The sequence below is a fragment of the Rhinatrema bivittatum genome, chromosome 2 (assembly GCF_901001135.1).
Source record: "Rhinatrema bivittatum chromosome 2, aRhiBiv1.1, whole genome shotgun sequence".
NCBI lineage: Eukaryota > Metazoa > Chordata > Amphibia > Gymnophiona > Rhinatrematidae > Rhinatrema > Rhinatrema bivittatum.
In genome coordinates this window covers 481,140,058-481,155,577 of record NC_042616.1, presented here as the reverse complement: position 1 = coordinate 481,155,577, position 15,520 = coordinate 481,140,058, and the positions used below count along the sequence as shown (strand labels likewise).

The 15,520-nt window shown below is 43.4% G+C and overlaps 1 protein-coding gene across 2 annotated transcripts in view; it reads right to left on the bottom strand.

Moving 5' to 3' along the window:
• LOC115085007 (leukocyte elastase inhibitor-like) overlaps positions 1–15,520 on the bottom strand; it is a 71,998-nt gene that overhangs the window by 26,555 nt on the left and 29,923 nt on the right. For both annotated transcript variants that reach the window (XM_029590513.1, XM_029590512.1), the window contains one exon: positions 3,224–3,341. In XM_029590513.1, coding sequence (XP_029446373.1) covers positions 3,224–3,341 — 118 coding nt within the window. The remainder of the gene's footprint in view (positions 1–3,223; positions 3,342–15,520) is intronic.

Below are 15,520 nucleotides of genomic sequence, written 5' to 3'. Positions count from 1 at the left end.
ACAGAGGGCTCCCCGCAAGGAGTCTTTGCATGTCTGCATACCATGGTTATCTTGGCCAATCCGGGGCCACTAGTAGGACTAGTCCCCTGTGTATTCTATCTTGCGGATGACCTTGCCAAATAGTGGCCATGGGGGGAAGGCGTACAGTAAGTCTTCCTCTGGCCAGGTCTGAATGAGAGCGTCGATCTCTTGGGAGTGTGGTTCTTGTCTGCGGCTGAAGAACCTGGGGACTTGGGCACTGAGATAGGTGGCAAGTAGGTCCATGGCTAGGAGGCCCCAGTGATTTACATTTGGAAGGCTGTGGTCGACAGCGTACATTCCCCTGGGTCCAGGCTCTCTCTGCTGAGGAAGTCTGCTAAAACATTGTCGTTTCCTGCGATGTGGGAGGCAGAGATCCCTTGTAGGCTTATCTCCACCCTGTTATCTGTTATTTACACTTTTGGATAATAGAAGGACTAGGGGGCATTCCATGAAGTTAGCAAGTTAGCGCATTAAGACTAATCTGAGAAAATTATTTTTCACTCACACAATTAAGCTCTGGAATTTGTTGCCAGAGGATGTAGTTAGTGCAGTTAGTGTAACTGGGTTCAAAAAAAGTTTGGATAAGTTCTTGCAGGAGAAGTCCATTTACTGCTATTAATCAAGTTTACTTAGGGAATAGCCACTACTATTAACTGCATCAGTAGCATGGGATCTTCTTGGTGTTTGGGTAATTGCCAGGTTCTTGTGGCCTGGTTTGGCCTCTGTTGGAAACAGGATTCTGGGCTTGATGCACCCTTGGTCTGACCCAGCATGGCAATTTCTTATGTTCTTTTGAGCTATCGTATATAGTAGTTCCGGACATATCTTCAGACAGTTTGGTCCCCCTGGGCTTCTTCGTAATTCTGACACAGGCAGGACTCCAGTTCAGGCTGCGCGGCTCTTATGTGGCAGGCTGTGCAAAGAGAGTGGCCTTCTTGGATGCCGGTGCCATTGCCTCTATGTCTAGGCGCACAGGAAATGAGCTTCAATGCGCGCGTTTAGTTAAAGCGCGGTAGTGCGCTCAGTTGTGTGTGTGGCTCAGTTTTGCATGCATCTGTACTGGGCGCGCACAAGTTAGGCGCATTGGCCATCCGGCCTGCCCCGTGCATATCGCAGGTTGAGAAGGGAAGATGACGCAGATGACCCCCCCACGTGTAAGATGTGTGTGGACCCTTGCACCGGATTGGGGCCTAGCCCAACCAAGGCTGCTCAACCCGTCGGTGCTCCCTTTTTAACTTCCTGGAAGAAGGAGGGATCGGTATGGCAATTCGAGCTCTGGAGACCGAAGACCTGAATTTAACATTTTCCACTTACCTGATTTCGGCGCTTGCTGATCGAGTGCCAGATGGTCTCCAGCTGCGGGGGGAAGAGGGTTTTACCTTCACCACCATGCTCGGTTATGCACCATCTGTCTTTCAGCCACTCTGGGGGCTAAGTCCACGCCGGGAACCGGCTACCGGACCAAGGCACACCTCTAAGGGATATCGGAAATCACCTCAGGAATTCTCAACTGGGGGAGGGACCCTTAGGAATCACCACAGGAGAACGGAGCTTGATCTTCTTTAAGGTAATTTGACTTCTTGCTATAATTTTCCTACACTGTGCTAGTGTGTGGGATAGTGTCCGCATCTGCTAGGAGACTGAGAGATACTGAGGAGCTGAGGTCACTGCATGGGTACATCTAGGGTGACGTCAGCTTTGAAATCTGACTCAGTCTCCCATCTGCTAGCAGAGAACACATAACCCACTGGTCCTGAGCCCATCTGGCTACATGCTAGGAAATGTATATTTTAAAATGTCAGAGTAAAGTAAGACATTTACAATTTTCAAACGTTTTCAGAACTAAGGGCCTGATTAAATCCTTCTGCCTTGAGGCTTACCAGCAGCAGAAAAACTACTATGTGCTACACTAAAATGTAAACTGCCCAATGTAGGCATTTTGGCACATGAACAATTACAGAATCAGACCCTAGTGCTATTCAGTTGTTCTAAGTCTGAACTATCTTGTTGAAGAAAATAAAAAATGAGTAAGTCTGGTAATGTCACATTGATTTTTGCCCTCCATTACTGTTTACTAACACTTCTGCTCTCTCCCCTCTTCCCTTTAGTTTCTTCCCATATTTTCATCTCCTTTTCTGATTAGCTTCTTTCTCCATGCCATTCAGCTTTCTCTTTGCTCAATTTTCTTCATCTCCTGTCCCTCTGTGCAATCTTCTCTCTATACATGCAGTTTTTCTCAGTATAGATACTCACAAGCCATTCTTTCATTCCCTTTTACTCTTGCCTGTTTGTCTTCACCTTCTCTCAACCCACATCCATCTATTTATGTACTGAATTTGTTTTCCACATTTATATGGTACCCTTAATTTGAGGGTTTTACAATCAGAATAACTTAACAACTGTGTGCTTAAGCTCCACCTTCCTGTCTTATTTCTCTCTTTTAGATTATTTGCTCTCTCCTACCCTTTCCAGCTCATTCACTCTTCATAAGAGTACCATAATGTCACATGTCATACTTTTACCACAAGCCTTTAAACAAATCTTCAGCTGGATCAGGAAGCAGAATGGGAAGAGCTGCAACATTTAAAAGAAAAATGTGGAGCCATTTAAATGAGTTCCTTATGTCCACCTATGCTTTATCTTTTTATTGAAGGAGGCCTCAGTTGGGAACTGACTTTTTTCAACATATAAATGACTGGTCTGTACAATCTATAAGGAGGGAATTTTGTTATAATTGTCTGGGATATTTTGTATCCGAGAAGATTCTACTGGTGCTAATAAAAAAATATATATATACAAGAGTGGTGATTACTGAAAAAATTGCAATCTCGCTGGAGGTCTGATAATCTGCCTTGGCATGATTCAAGGCAGCTGGATTTACAAGCCCAAGCCTCTGGAGTATGATGACTAAGCAGTGCTGGTAATGTGAGCACAGGACAAGTGAGGATCCACTGAGGTGGAAGAGCTTGCAACACGGTGTACAGAATCGAAATTGGTCTGGCTAATAGTGGATAACTTGTGAAAAATGATAAACAGATTTACTTTTTTTTTTTTAACCTGCTTGGGTAGAAAGAATGACTATATTGGGTGCAATTTTACAAAGTAGGCTAATTTTACACAGTTCTTGATAGGTGAAGAGTCTTTAACGATGTGGAATTTTCCAAACATTCAGATGAATATTCCAGACACTCCAATCTCTCACCTTTTGTCTGTTCTTCTACCCATTTGTTAATCTGTTGTCGTGCATCTTCCCAACGAGTTAAAAAATCAACCACTGACAATTCAGCTCCATATAATTGATGAATTGAAGCTAAAAATTCCTGGAAAATTCAGACACAGAGAAATAACATTGTGGTCATTCACCTCTAAAAACCACACACAAATATATAGTATACCTTCCCCAGAATACCACATGTAGTCTTTTTCATCATTTAATTCTGAACATCAGCTACACATTTGGCACTTCATAAACTTAATAGATACAAAAGAACTATTTATTTATGGCTTAAAGTACAATAAATCATCTGGAAGTAGGCCTCCTCCTCAATACTAACTGTAGCTTATGTAGATTTGGTTTATTTCTTTAAACTAATTTATACACTGCCTTTCAAATGAAGGACTATAACAGATTTAGTACCACTAATGTGACATTGGAAAAAATAAAATATTCTATTAGAGGCCCAAACAAGGGTCTTGTGGATATCTAGCCTACACATGATATACTGCAGGCCCCTTACCTAAGTAGCTATTGGTTTTCTCAAATAGACAAGAAGGTTTGAGCTATACTTGTACCAAGCAGAAGTATTTGTCAAACAGCAGTCTTTTGTACTTCTGGAGATAAAGCTTTTTTAAGGATCCACCATACAGGGAAATGGGTTTGGCATGTTTCTTGGACTCTGACAGAGCAATTATCTATCTATAGAGACCTGCTGTTGATCAAAGAGAGTTCAGTCTCAGAGAAGGCTTATTTTCTAGACTCTAAACAGCAAGACAGTTTGTGAGACTTCAAACTGTTTTCATAGAGAAGTGAACTAATCAGCAAAAATAAAACAGGGATAAAAAAATAAATGGTTTTAATTAAAACAAGTCTAGCACTGTTTGGCAACTTAAGAGTGCATTTTATGACTGATCCCTGCAGGAAGAGAGAAAGAAAATCAGGAGTAGGGGAAAAAGGAGGAAAGAGGATCTGAGAGGGCTGGGTACGATGTTCTAGGATCAAAGCGAATATCCAGATTGGAAGGAGGGAAATGTCCCTCTCTTCAAATTCCCATCTCATCTCTAACTCCTCCTATGTTCATCATCATCAAATTATTTATATTTTGCCTCTCACCCATCGCACACTTCTTGGTAATGCCTCTCTTGCTTCGAAGGTTGAGTGAAAAATTTCAGTTAATAGGGCTTTAGATGTTAATAAAAGGGTCATTATCAGATGTTATCAAAGTGCCATTTGAGAAAGGAAAATGTTACTGCTCTTCTTCCAAAGAAATATGGGACAGAACCCACCCAGGCAGTCTCCCAGGGATAGCGAGGGAAGACAGAGTCTTGATGAAATAACTTAGATGGAATGCAGTTATATGTAAATAAAGTATTGACTTTTATTTATTACACTTTAGCAAGTTTGAAGAACAAGTATGCAATAGAAATAACACTGTCAGGATCAACATTTAATATTTTTTTTTATTTCAGTAGATATCTACACAAAAATGAAAATGAAAAGAACCAGTTCTTTACCCCAAAAGAGCACTTATCGGATAAGTTGGCCTCTTTAAAACAAAGCACTTTACTCTCTTGTAGAGTGTCTTTCTTCACTGCTTTTTCCTTAAAGAAACAGAGTCTTCGTATATACTTCTTGTTTTACAGGCATTACTGAAGAAGGTAAGTATAAACTGTTACTCTCCCTTGTTATTTGATGTTTGTGTCTCTCTTGGTTACTTACTTTATATATGTGAGATACTCTCTTTTTGTCTCTATTGTAGACTATAACTCTTTGTAAGTGTTCTCTTTCTCTCATTTATAATATTTAAATCCAGTTAGGTACATACCATGGTCTCAGTCTCTTTTCCTAGGATTCCCTGTGTAAATGTTAGAGATATCTCAGTTTTTCCCTAGTCTAGCTAGATTGTGTTGGTTCGGGGATGGATACACTTAGCTGTTCCTTTGCTCTGCATTCAATCTTCGTCCCCTCCATTAATGCTCGATAATGTAGCTGGCTACATTGCTGTTAGGGATCACAGCTTTTGCAACTGGAGGGAACTGTCACCGGATCCAATTTGGGAGTGTAGTCTCCTGGATAGACTTTGTGCCTAAGCTTTAAATAACAGAAATAGGGCACTGACAGTCTCTTCCACAAATGTACTAATTTGAGCTCCCTCAAATTGTTGATCAGGAATCTTGTTGGACAGGGCTAGCTTAGTGAATAAAATAAAAAATAATTAAAATTTCCCTCTATCTATGCACAGAGGAATTGCTTCAGTGGTTTCTTCCGTGTGTTTTACAGAAATTATATACTCTCACTCTCTCTCTTTGTACCCACACACTTACTTCATGTCACTGTTTTCCAGATCAAGTATTTAAATAATATAAGAATAAGTCAGTTTCTATAACCCTCTTAGGATTAGGCTATAGCTTTATACTCTGCTTTGTAGTACAGATATCACACCACTGCACTTATATTTTTTTTTCTTAGAACTCAAAGTTCTGAGTGTTAAACTCAGAGCACTAGTCTGTTCCAGTATTTGATTTGTTTCCCTCACACTGGGTGAGAGATGCCATTTTGAAATTCTGTACATTCATTCATTCATTTATTTATTTATTTATTTAACGTTTTTGTATACTGTCATTCGGTTTTACCATCAGAACGGTTTACAGAATCATGTAATAGGTTATATAAAACATCACCACAGTATCTTATCATGTAGTGTCAGTTGATTACATGTAATAGTTCTTACTTGTGAGGTTCATTATATACATTAAAGTTATTACATACAGCAATGATATTACATACAGCAAAGATTTATTTATTTATTTAAACATTTTTATATACCGACAGTCATTGGGAACATCTCATCGGTTTACAAATAACAAAGTAGCAACAGGCTTTACAATAAACACTGATCTGGGAAATAGTGATTAAGAGGAACTATCAAGAGCTATCAAGGCAAAAAAATGGGAACCATGGAAGGGGGGCAGAAATTATTTAAACAATACTTGATAACCTGAAACATTATTTACAATCATAGAAGTCAATATGACCCGAGTAGGATACTTATGTTCGGAGTAGATCACTGGCTGCATTAACGGATAATTATATACAAATCTAGAGCAAAGAAGAATGTACGTAAGGTAAAGGGGGTGGGTGTTCAGAAACCATATATTATGGAGAGAACGTATTTGCTGTGCAGGGTGGGGAGGAAGAATAGCAATCAACAGGTGTCTGCCTGTTTAAATAGCCAGGTCTTGAGGATCTGTTTAAATTTCTTTGGGCAGGTTTCCTGGCGAAGACTGGCGGGCATAGTATTCCAAAGCAGTGGACCTGCAATGGAGAGGGCGCAGTCTTTGGTGGACATAAGTTTTGTGAGTTTGGGCGAGGGTATATGTAGCGCTGCCAAATACTGTTTTCTGGTGGCTCTGACTGAGGTGAGAAATGTGAGGTGCTCCTTGAACCAATAGATATTTTGACTGTTAAGGGCTTTGCGGATGACAGTGAGGGCTTTATATGATATCCTGGATGTGATAGGCAGCCAATGCAGATCTTTGACTACAGGGGTGATATGATCATTTCTATGGGCATTGGTGAGGATGCAGGCTGCAGCGTTTTGGAGAATCTGCAGGGGTTGGATTGCATTTTTGGGAAGGCCAATGAGGATAGCATTACAGTAGTCTATTCTGGACATTATGCTGGATTGGCGAAAGTCATTCAGATGTAGAAGGGGTTTGAGTTTTTTTTAGCGTGTGTAGCTTGTAGAAGCAGTCTCTTAGGGTGGAGTTGATGAACTTTTTTAGGTTGAATTGATTATCCAGGATGACACCGAGGCTACGAACATGTTGTGAAAAGGTGATGGAGGAGTGTGGTGAGTTGGGCAGGGGTAGATTTAGGTTGATATTGTGGGGAGAGATAATTAATTAATAGCTCAGTTTTAGCAGTATTGAGCACCATGGAGATGTCCGAGAGCAAGGTGCTGATAGCGGCAAGGGCAGATTCTCAAGTCTTTATGGCATTAGATAGTGTATCAGTTATGGGATATATGTATCACATATTACATACACACTTCTGTTATATATAGGCTTGAGTTAATATGTGGGGAAGAGAGGAATATGTATAGGTGTATAGAGCTTTTATATATTTGGATCTTTAACAGCGGGGATTTAAGAATTCTAAGTATCTTTATATAAGTAATATATAATATATGATGTCGGTTGGGGATCCATTGTTAAGAGTTCTTTGGTAGCTCAGTGGATGTAGCATTTTTCTTGTTGTTGTGTTGCGGGTGTACTTGGTAGGCTGGTTGGTTGAGTGAATTTGAGTAGGCTCTGGTAGATAGCCACCCACACACACACACACACAGTGGAGTTCTGGTACTCATTTACCTTACCAGCCACTTAACCAGCAATTTAAGAAAATTCTCAAAACCAATATTAGCTTGCCAGACACCTTGTCTCAGATTACTGAGGCCGTCCTTTTCTCCTTTCACCAAGAATTCAATCATATAGCAGACGTTCTCTCAAGAGAAAACTTCTCTCATAAGCTTTTATTTCTCCTTTTCCCCTTAATACCAGAGAAACAGAGATATAGCAGGGATATACCCAGTGGTATAACTGGATGTGTGAACAGAAATTCACTTCACAAGAATTTTCTATCAACGGCTGCTAAAATCACACGTGCTGTAGCCAAAATTAATCTTACCTGGAATAAACTGACTCCACCACTAAAACTCTCTGTATACACTCACACAATACTCATATACTCTCTGGTGTGTGCCTTCCTCTCTGTGCTTTCTACTACCTTTTAAAGTTTCTGAGCAGACTCTGGTAGAGCTGGGACATAAAAACCCTTCTGCTCTCTCTCTCAACTGCCATTCTCTGACTGGAATCCCAACTGCAACAACTGTCCTGTTAACATAGCTTGAAGCACTTACATTACCATAGATACAATAGACTAACAGTTTCCAGCAGCTCCTAGGTTCTGGCATGGGCTATGACAGCCCCAATCAGCTAACGACTTTTACTGAGAGCTGGGGATAGGGACTCTGAAACCCTATCCTGCAATAGCCAATTTTACCATAAATTTCAGTTTTAAAGCATTTTCTCAGCTACTATATTTAACAAAAAATTGTTACCTTCCCCCCTACTTTATTTTAACTACTGGGTTAGACATCTTACCCCTAATCGGATCACAAAGGAGATTACAACAGTACAAAAAAAACAAAGACAAAGCTAAAAATGACAAAACATACAATAAAAACAACTATAAAAAACAATGTAATCATAACAGAAGAAAGACCATCCTACTCATCCTAAAGAGGCAAATGCTGTTTGAGAAAACCATGCTTTGGAATCTTTCCTAAAAGTCAAAGAATTATGCGGGTGCAAAACTAGGAGGAATTGGCTCCAAAAAGGAGGACCTTAAAAGAAGGAATCTCCAAGCAACAATTCTTAGCAGGAAAAAGACAGTGTAAAGGAGCACAGCAAGCTTAGACGCTCTCAGATAATGAGCTCTTCTCAGATAAAAGTGAAAATAAGAATCAGAAAGTTAAGGGGTAGATTTTCAAAGGGTTACGCGCGTAACTCCGAAAACCTACCCCAAACCCCCCCTGCGCGCGCCGAGCCTATCTTGCATAGGCTGCTGGCACATGCAAAGCCTCGGGACATGCGTAAGTCCTGGGGCTTTCCTGGGGGGGGGGGCGCATCGGGGGGCGTGTTGCAGCTGGCGCGTCATCAGGCGCGTGTTGGGGTGTGTCGCAGCCAGCGTGTCATTGGGGGCGTGGCGGCGGCTTCTGGACCAGCACCCGGACCGGACCATGGCGCGCCAGCAGCCAGCCCGGTGTGCGCAGGTTACACCTGCCTCAGGCAACAAATGCAGGGAGGGTGGGTTAGGTAGGGGAAGGGAGGGGAAGGTGTGGGGGAGTGGAAGGAAATTTCCCTCCGAGGCCGCTCCGATTTTGGAGCACCCTAGGAGGGAACGGAGGCAGGCTGCGCGGCTCGGTGCATGCAGGCTGCTGATTTTGGGCAGCCTTGCAGTGCCGACCCCGGATTTTAACAGATACGCGCGGCTACAAGCGTATCTATTGAAATCCGGCTACTTCTGTTTGCGCCTGGTGCACGAACAAAAGTACACGCGTGCGTAGTTTTATAAAATCTGCCCCTAAATGCACAACAGTCTTCTACAAAAAGCCAGTGCAGACTTTTAAATGCGTCTTATCCTTTAGAAGTGAGTAGTATTGATAATCTGTTTACAAACTGCAATTTGAACAGCAATATATTCATTAAACCCATATACAGGGAGTTGCAGTAGTCTATTTTAGAAAAGACATACGCATAGATCACAGAAACAAAAGCATCCTCATCCAGGAAAGGGTAAAGTTTCCTCAACCAGCATAAATTAAAAAACACAAACTGAACATATTGCCACCAGGAATACCATCTTCAATGTTAAGAAGCGTAGTGACAGACCATGTAGTGGTCTAAAGGAAGCCCTGGCTAGGAAGTCTAATACCAGATTGAGGTTCCATAGGGGCACCAGCCACTTTAGGGGTGGATGAAGTTGCTTAACCCCTTTTAGGAAACGGGCCAAGTCCGAATGAGCTAATAGACAGATTCCGTTCACTTCGGCTCTGAAGCAGGAGAGGGCTGCTACTTGGACCTTGAGGGAGCTGAGTGACAACCCCTTCTTCATACTGTCCTGTAAAAACTTCAGAATCAGGTGGATCTTGGCCGGCGATGGGAATATCCCACCGTCCTCGCACCAGGCTTCGAATATTCTCCAGATCCGTATGTATGCCAGAGATGTTGAGAACTTGCGTGCGTGGAGCTGGGTGTCAATCACGGCCTTCGAGTAACCGTACTTCTTCAGGCAAGTCCTCTCAAGGGCCAGACCATAAGAGTGAATCAAGATGGATCTTTGTGAAGAATCGGGCCCTGTTGGAGAAGGTCCCTATGTGGAGGTAGGCATAGACGGCTCCCCATAAGGAGTCTTTTCATGTCTTCCTCTAGCCAAGTCTTTTCATGTCTTCCTCTAGCCAAGTCTGGACGAGAGCGTCGATCCCTTGGGTGTGGGGCTCTCTTCTGCGGCTAAAGTACCCTGGGACTTGGGCACTGAGAGAGGTGGCCAGTAGGTCCATGGCTGGGAGGTCCCAGTGATTTACTATCAGTTGGAAGGCTGTGGTTGACAGCGTCCATTCCCCCAGGTCCAGGCTCTCTCTGCTGAGGAAGTCTGCTGAGACGTGTCTTTTCCTGCGATGTGGGAGGCCAAGATCCCTTGTAGGTTTACCTCCACCAGTGTCATGAGAGAGTCTATCTCCAGAGACTCCTGCTGGCTCCTGGTTCCTCCCTGGCAGTTGATGTAGGCAACCGTTGTAGCATTGTCTGACATTACTTGAATCGCTTTGCCTCTGAGTCTGTGGCTGAATCACAGGCACGCTAGTCTGACTGCTCAAGCTTCCAGGCAGTTTATGTTCCATCCCGCCTCTTCCATGCTCCTTTGTCCCTAGGCCATCAGTTCCTGACAGTGGGCTCCTCACCCTCAAAGGCTCACATCCGTGGTGAGCACGATCCAGTTCGGTGAGAATAGTCTTACTCCTCTGCTTAGGTGGTCTTCCTGTAGCCACCACTGAAGCTGAGAATGTACCTCTGCTGGTAGTTGGAGGTGGCTTGAGTAGTCCTGGGACAGTGGGTTCCAGCATGATAGTAAGGAGCACTGGAGTGGTCGCATGTGAGCCTTTGCCCATGGAACAACCTCCAGGGTTGATGCCATGAGCCTGAGGACTTGAAGATAGTCCCATACCGTGGGGCGTGCATTGGTCATTAATCATCTTAATTGTTCCATCAGCTTCCTTGTCCTCGGCGGAGGGAGGAAGACTTTGTTCTGTTTGGTGTTGAAACAGGCCCCCAGGTACTGTAGAGACTGAGAGGGCTGCAGACTGCTCTTGACCGTGTTCACGACCTAACTGAGTTCCTGCAGTAGGTTCTTGACTCTGCTGGTCACCTTCCGGCTCTCTTCCGAAGGCTTTGCTCTAATCAGCCAGTCGTCCAAGTAAGGGTGTACCAAGATCCCTTCCTTCGTTAGTGTTGCCACCACAACCACCATAATTTTGGAGAATGTTCTGGGGGCAGTTGCTAGGCCGAAGGGTAACACTCATAACTGGTAATGGTGTCCCAGTACCACAAAGCGTAGAAATCGCTGGTGATCTTGATGGACTGGGATGTGAAGGTAGGCTTCGGAGGGGTCCAGCGAGGTTAGGAACTCTCCCAGTTGTACTGCCATTAGTACAGAGCGGAGAGTTTCCATGCGGAAGTGTAGTACCCGCAGATGACTGTTGACATACTTGAGGTCCAAGATGGGTCGGAATGATCCTCCTTTCTTGGGAACGATAAAATAGATGGAATAACGCCCCATATTTTTCTGGGGCCTAGGTACCAGAGTTATAGCCTTCAGACTGAGTAGTCTTGCCAGAGAAGATTCCACTGCCAGTCTTTTGGTGTGGGAGTGGCAGAGTGATATTGTAAATTTGTCCCAAGGGATGCTGCGAAACTCCAGAGAATAACCTTCCCAAATGATGTTTAGTACCCATTTGTCAGACGTCATTTCGACCTATCGTTGGTAGAAGAGGGAAAGCTGACCCCCTATTTCCTCTTCCTGTGTATGGGTCGGCCCATTCTCATTGGGAAGCACGGTTCGAGCCTGCCCTCGGGCCTGTTCCTCTGTTGGTTTGTCGGTTCCGAAACGGCTGGGACCTTCTGGAGGGGCAGGGTACATGGAATGATGAGTTCCTGTTAGGGATGTGAATCGGGTGTCTGATCGGTTCCACTTTCAGGTTCGTCTGGCCGCGGGAAAATCTCGTTTTCCCGCGGATTGCTTTTTTTTTTCCGTGAAAAATCGGTTTTCAGGTTAGTGCGCGCTAACTCATGTTAGCGCGCACTAACAAAAAGTAACAAAAAATAACAAAAATAAACTTTTATTAGTGCACACTAACCCGAAAAACGATTTTTACGAAAATTCGGGGGGGGGGATTGTTTCTTGTTTTACCCGATATATAACGAATTTAGAAATATTGTACGATATTTCAATTTGTTATAAAAACGATTCACATCCCTAGTTAAGAACATAAGAATATATCATACTGGGTCAGACCAAGGGTCCATCAAGCCCAGCATCCTTTTTCCAACAGTGGCCAATCCAGGCCATAAGAACCTGGCAAGTGCCCCAAAACTAAGTCTATTCCATGTTACCGTTACTAATGGCAGTGGCTATTCTCTAGGTTAACTTAATAGCAGGTAATGGACTTCTCCTCCAAGAACTTATCCAATCCTTTTTTAAAAACAGCTATACTAACTGCACTAACCACATCCTCTGGCAACAAATTCCAGAGTTTAATTGTGCATTGAGTAAAAAAGAACTTTCTCCGATTAGTTTTAAATGTGCCTCATGCTAACTTCATGGAGTGCCCCCTACTCTTTCTATTATCCGAAAGAGTAAATAACCTATTCACGTCTACCCGTTCTAGATCTCTCATGATTTTAAACACCTCTATCATGTTCCCCCTCAGCTATCTCTTCTCCAAGCTGAAAAGTCCTAACCTCTTTAGTCTTTCCTCATAGGGGAGCTGTTCCATTCCCCTTATCATTTTGGTAGTCCTTCTCTGTACCTTCTTCATCGCAATTATATCTTCTTTGAGATGCGGCAACCAGAATTGTACACAGTATTCAAGTTGCGGTCTCACCATGGAGCGATACAGAGGCATTATGACATTTTCCGTTTTGTTCACCATTCCCTTTCTAATAATTCCCAACATTCTGTTTGCTTTTTTGACTGCTGCAGCACACTGAACCAACGATTTCAATGCGTTATCCACTATGATGCCTAGATCTCTTTCTTGGGTTGTAGCACCTAATATGGAACCCAACATTGTGTAATTATAGCATGGGTTATTTTTCCCTATATGCATCACCTTGCACTTATCCACATTAAATTTCATCTGCCATTTGGATGCCCAATTTTCCAGTCTTACAAGGTTTTCCTGTAATTTATCACAATCTGCTTGTGATTTAATTACTCTGAACAATTTTGTGTCATCTGCAGATTTGATTATCTCACGCATCGTATTTCTTTCCAGATCATTTATAAATATATTAAAAGTAAGGGTCCCAATACAGATCCCTGAGGCACTACACTGACCACGCCCTTCCACTGAGAAAATTGTCCATTTAATCCTACTCTCTGTTTCCTGTCTTTTAGCCAGTTTACAATCCACGAAAGGACATCACCACCTATCCCATGACTTTTTACTTTTCCTAGAAGCCTCTCATGAAAATCCAAGTACACTACATCTACAGGTTCACCTTTATCCACATGTTTATTAACTCCTTCAAAAAAGTGAAGCAGATTTGTGAGGCAAGGCTTGCCTTGGGTAAAGCCATGCTGACTTTGTTCCATTAAACCATGTCTTTCTATATGTTCTGTGATTTTTATGTTTAGAACACTTTCCATTATTTTTCCTGGCACTGAAGTCAGGCTAATCGGTCTGTAGTTTCCTGGATCGCCCCTGGAGCCCTTTTAAAATATTGGGGTTACAATTGCTATCCTCCAGTCTTCAGGTACAATGGATGATTTTAATGATAGGTTACAAATTTTTACTAATAGGTCTGAAATTTCATTTTTTAGTTCCTTCAGAACTCTGTGGTATATACAATCCGGTCCAGGTGATTTACTACTCTTCAGTTTGTCAATCAGGTCTACCACATCTTCTAGGTTCACCGTGATTTGGGCTTCTTCGCAATGATGGCACAGAATGACTCTAGTTCAGGCTGTGCAGCTCTGATGTGGCAGGCTGAGCAAAGAGAATGCCTTCTGAGCTTCTTGGATGCCGGTGCCATTGCCTCTGTATATAGACACACAAGTAATGTGTTTCAATATGCGCGCTGTTATGTGCTTGAGCACTGTACGTGTGTGTAGTTATGCGCAACTGTGCGCGCATCTACAGTGGATGCGCATAAATTAGGCGCATCGGCCATCCGTCCTGCCCCATGTGTACTACCGGTCGAGAGGGAAAGATGGCGCCGACACCCCCCACGTGTAAGATGGCGCCCACGAGGGTCTCCACGTGTCTGGACCCCTGCACTGGATCAGGGCGTAGCCCAACCAAGGCTGCTCAACCCAATTGGTGCTCCCTTTTTAACTCGCTGGAATAAAAACGGAATCAATACAGCAATCCGAGCCCCAGAGACATTAATTTAAAGTTTTCTGCTTACCTGGTCTTAGCGCTTACCGATCGCGTGGCAGGACAGTCTACAGCTGCGGGGGAAGAGGGCTTTACCTTCGCCGCCGCATTCAGTTGTGCACCCTCTGCCTTTCAGTCACTCTGGGGGCTAAGTCCATGCCGGGAACCGGCTACCGGACCAAGGAACACCTCTGAGAGACATCGAAAATCACCTCAGGAACTCTCAACTGGGAGAGGGACCCTTAGGTATCACCACAGGAGAGCGCAGCTTGATCTTCTTTAAGGTAAAAAAACTTTTTCTTCTTTGCTATAATTCTTAATACTGTTCTAGTGTGTGGGATAGTGTCCGCATCTGCTAGGAGACGGAGAGATACTGAAGAGCTGAGGTCACTGCAGGGCTATCTCTAGGGTGATGTCAGCTTTGAAATCTGACTCCGTCTCCCATTTGCTAACAGAGGAGCACATAACCCACTGGTCCTGAGTCCATCTGGCTACACGCTAGGAAAACTTTACTTAAAAACACCTGATCCACTTTGATATTTATTGCATCCTCTCTATTGGGATGCCTTATTTTCCCTGTTCTCTTATTATCCTTAAAAGATACATCATTCCGATCCATGTGCTTCTGAGCGACTGTCAGGTTTCCTCCATCATCTAGTATAAAAGCCGCATTATCTGTTTAAAGGTTAGTGCAAGCAGCCTGATTCCACTCTGGTTAAGGTAGAGACCGCCTTTCAGAAAAGGCACCTCCTTTCTCAAAATAAAGCCCAGTTCCTAACAAATCTAAAACCCTCCTCCCTGCACCTTCATCTCATCCATGTATTGAGACGCTGGAGCTCTACCTGCCTCAGGATTCCTGCACATGGAACAGGTAACATTTCCAAGATAGCTGAAATCCAGAACCTCTAGGGTAGCATTCTACCTAAAACCCTAAATTTGTCTTCCAGAACCTCCCTCCTGCACTTTCCTATGTCATTGGTACCCACATATATCAAGACAGCCAGCTCCTCCTCTGCACAGGATCTGACACCTTCGCACCAGTTAGGCAAGCTACCAAGCGATCCTCA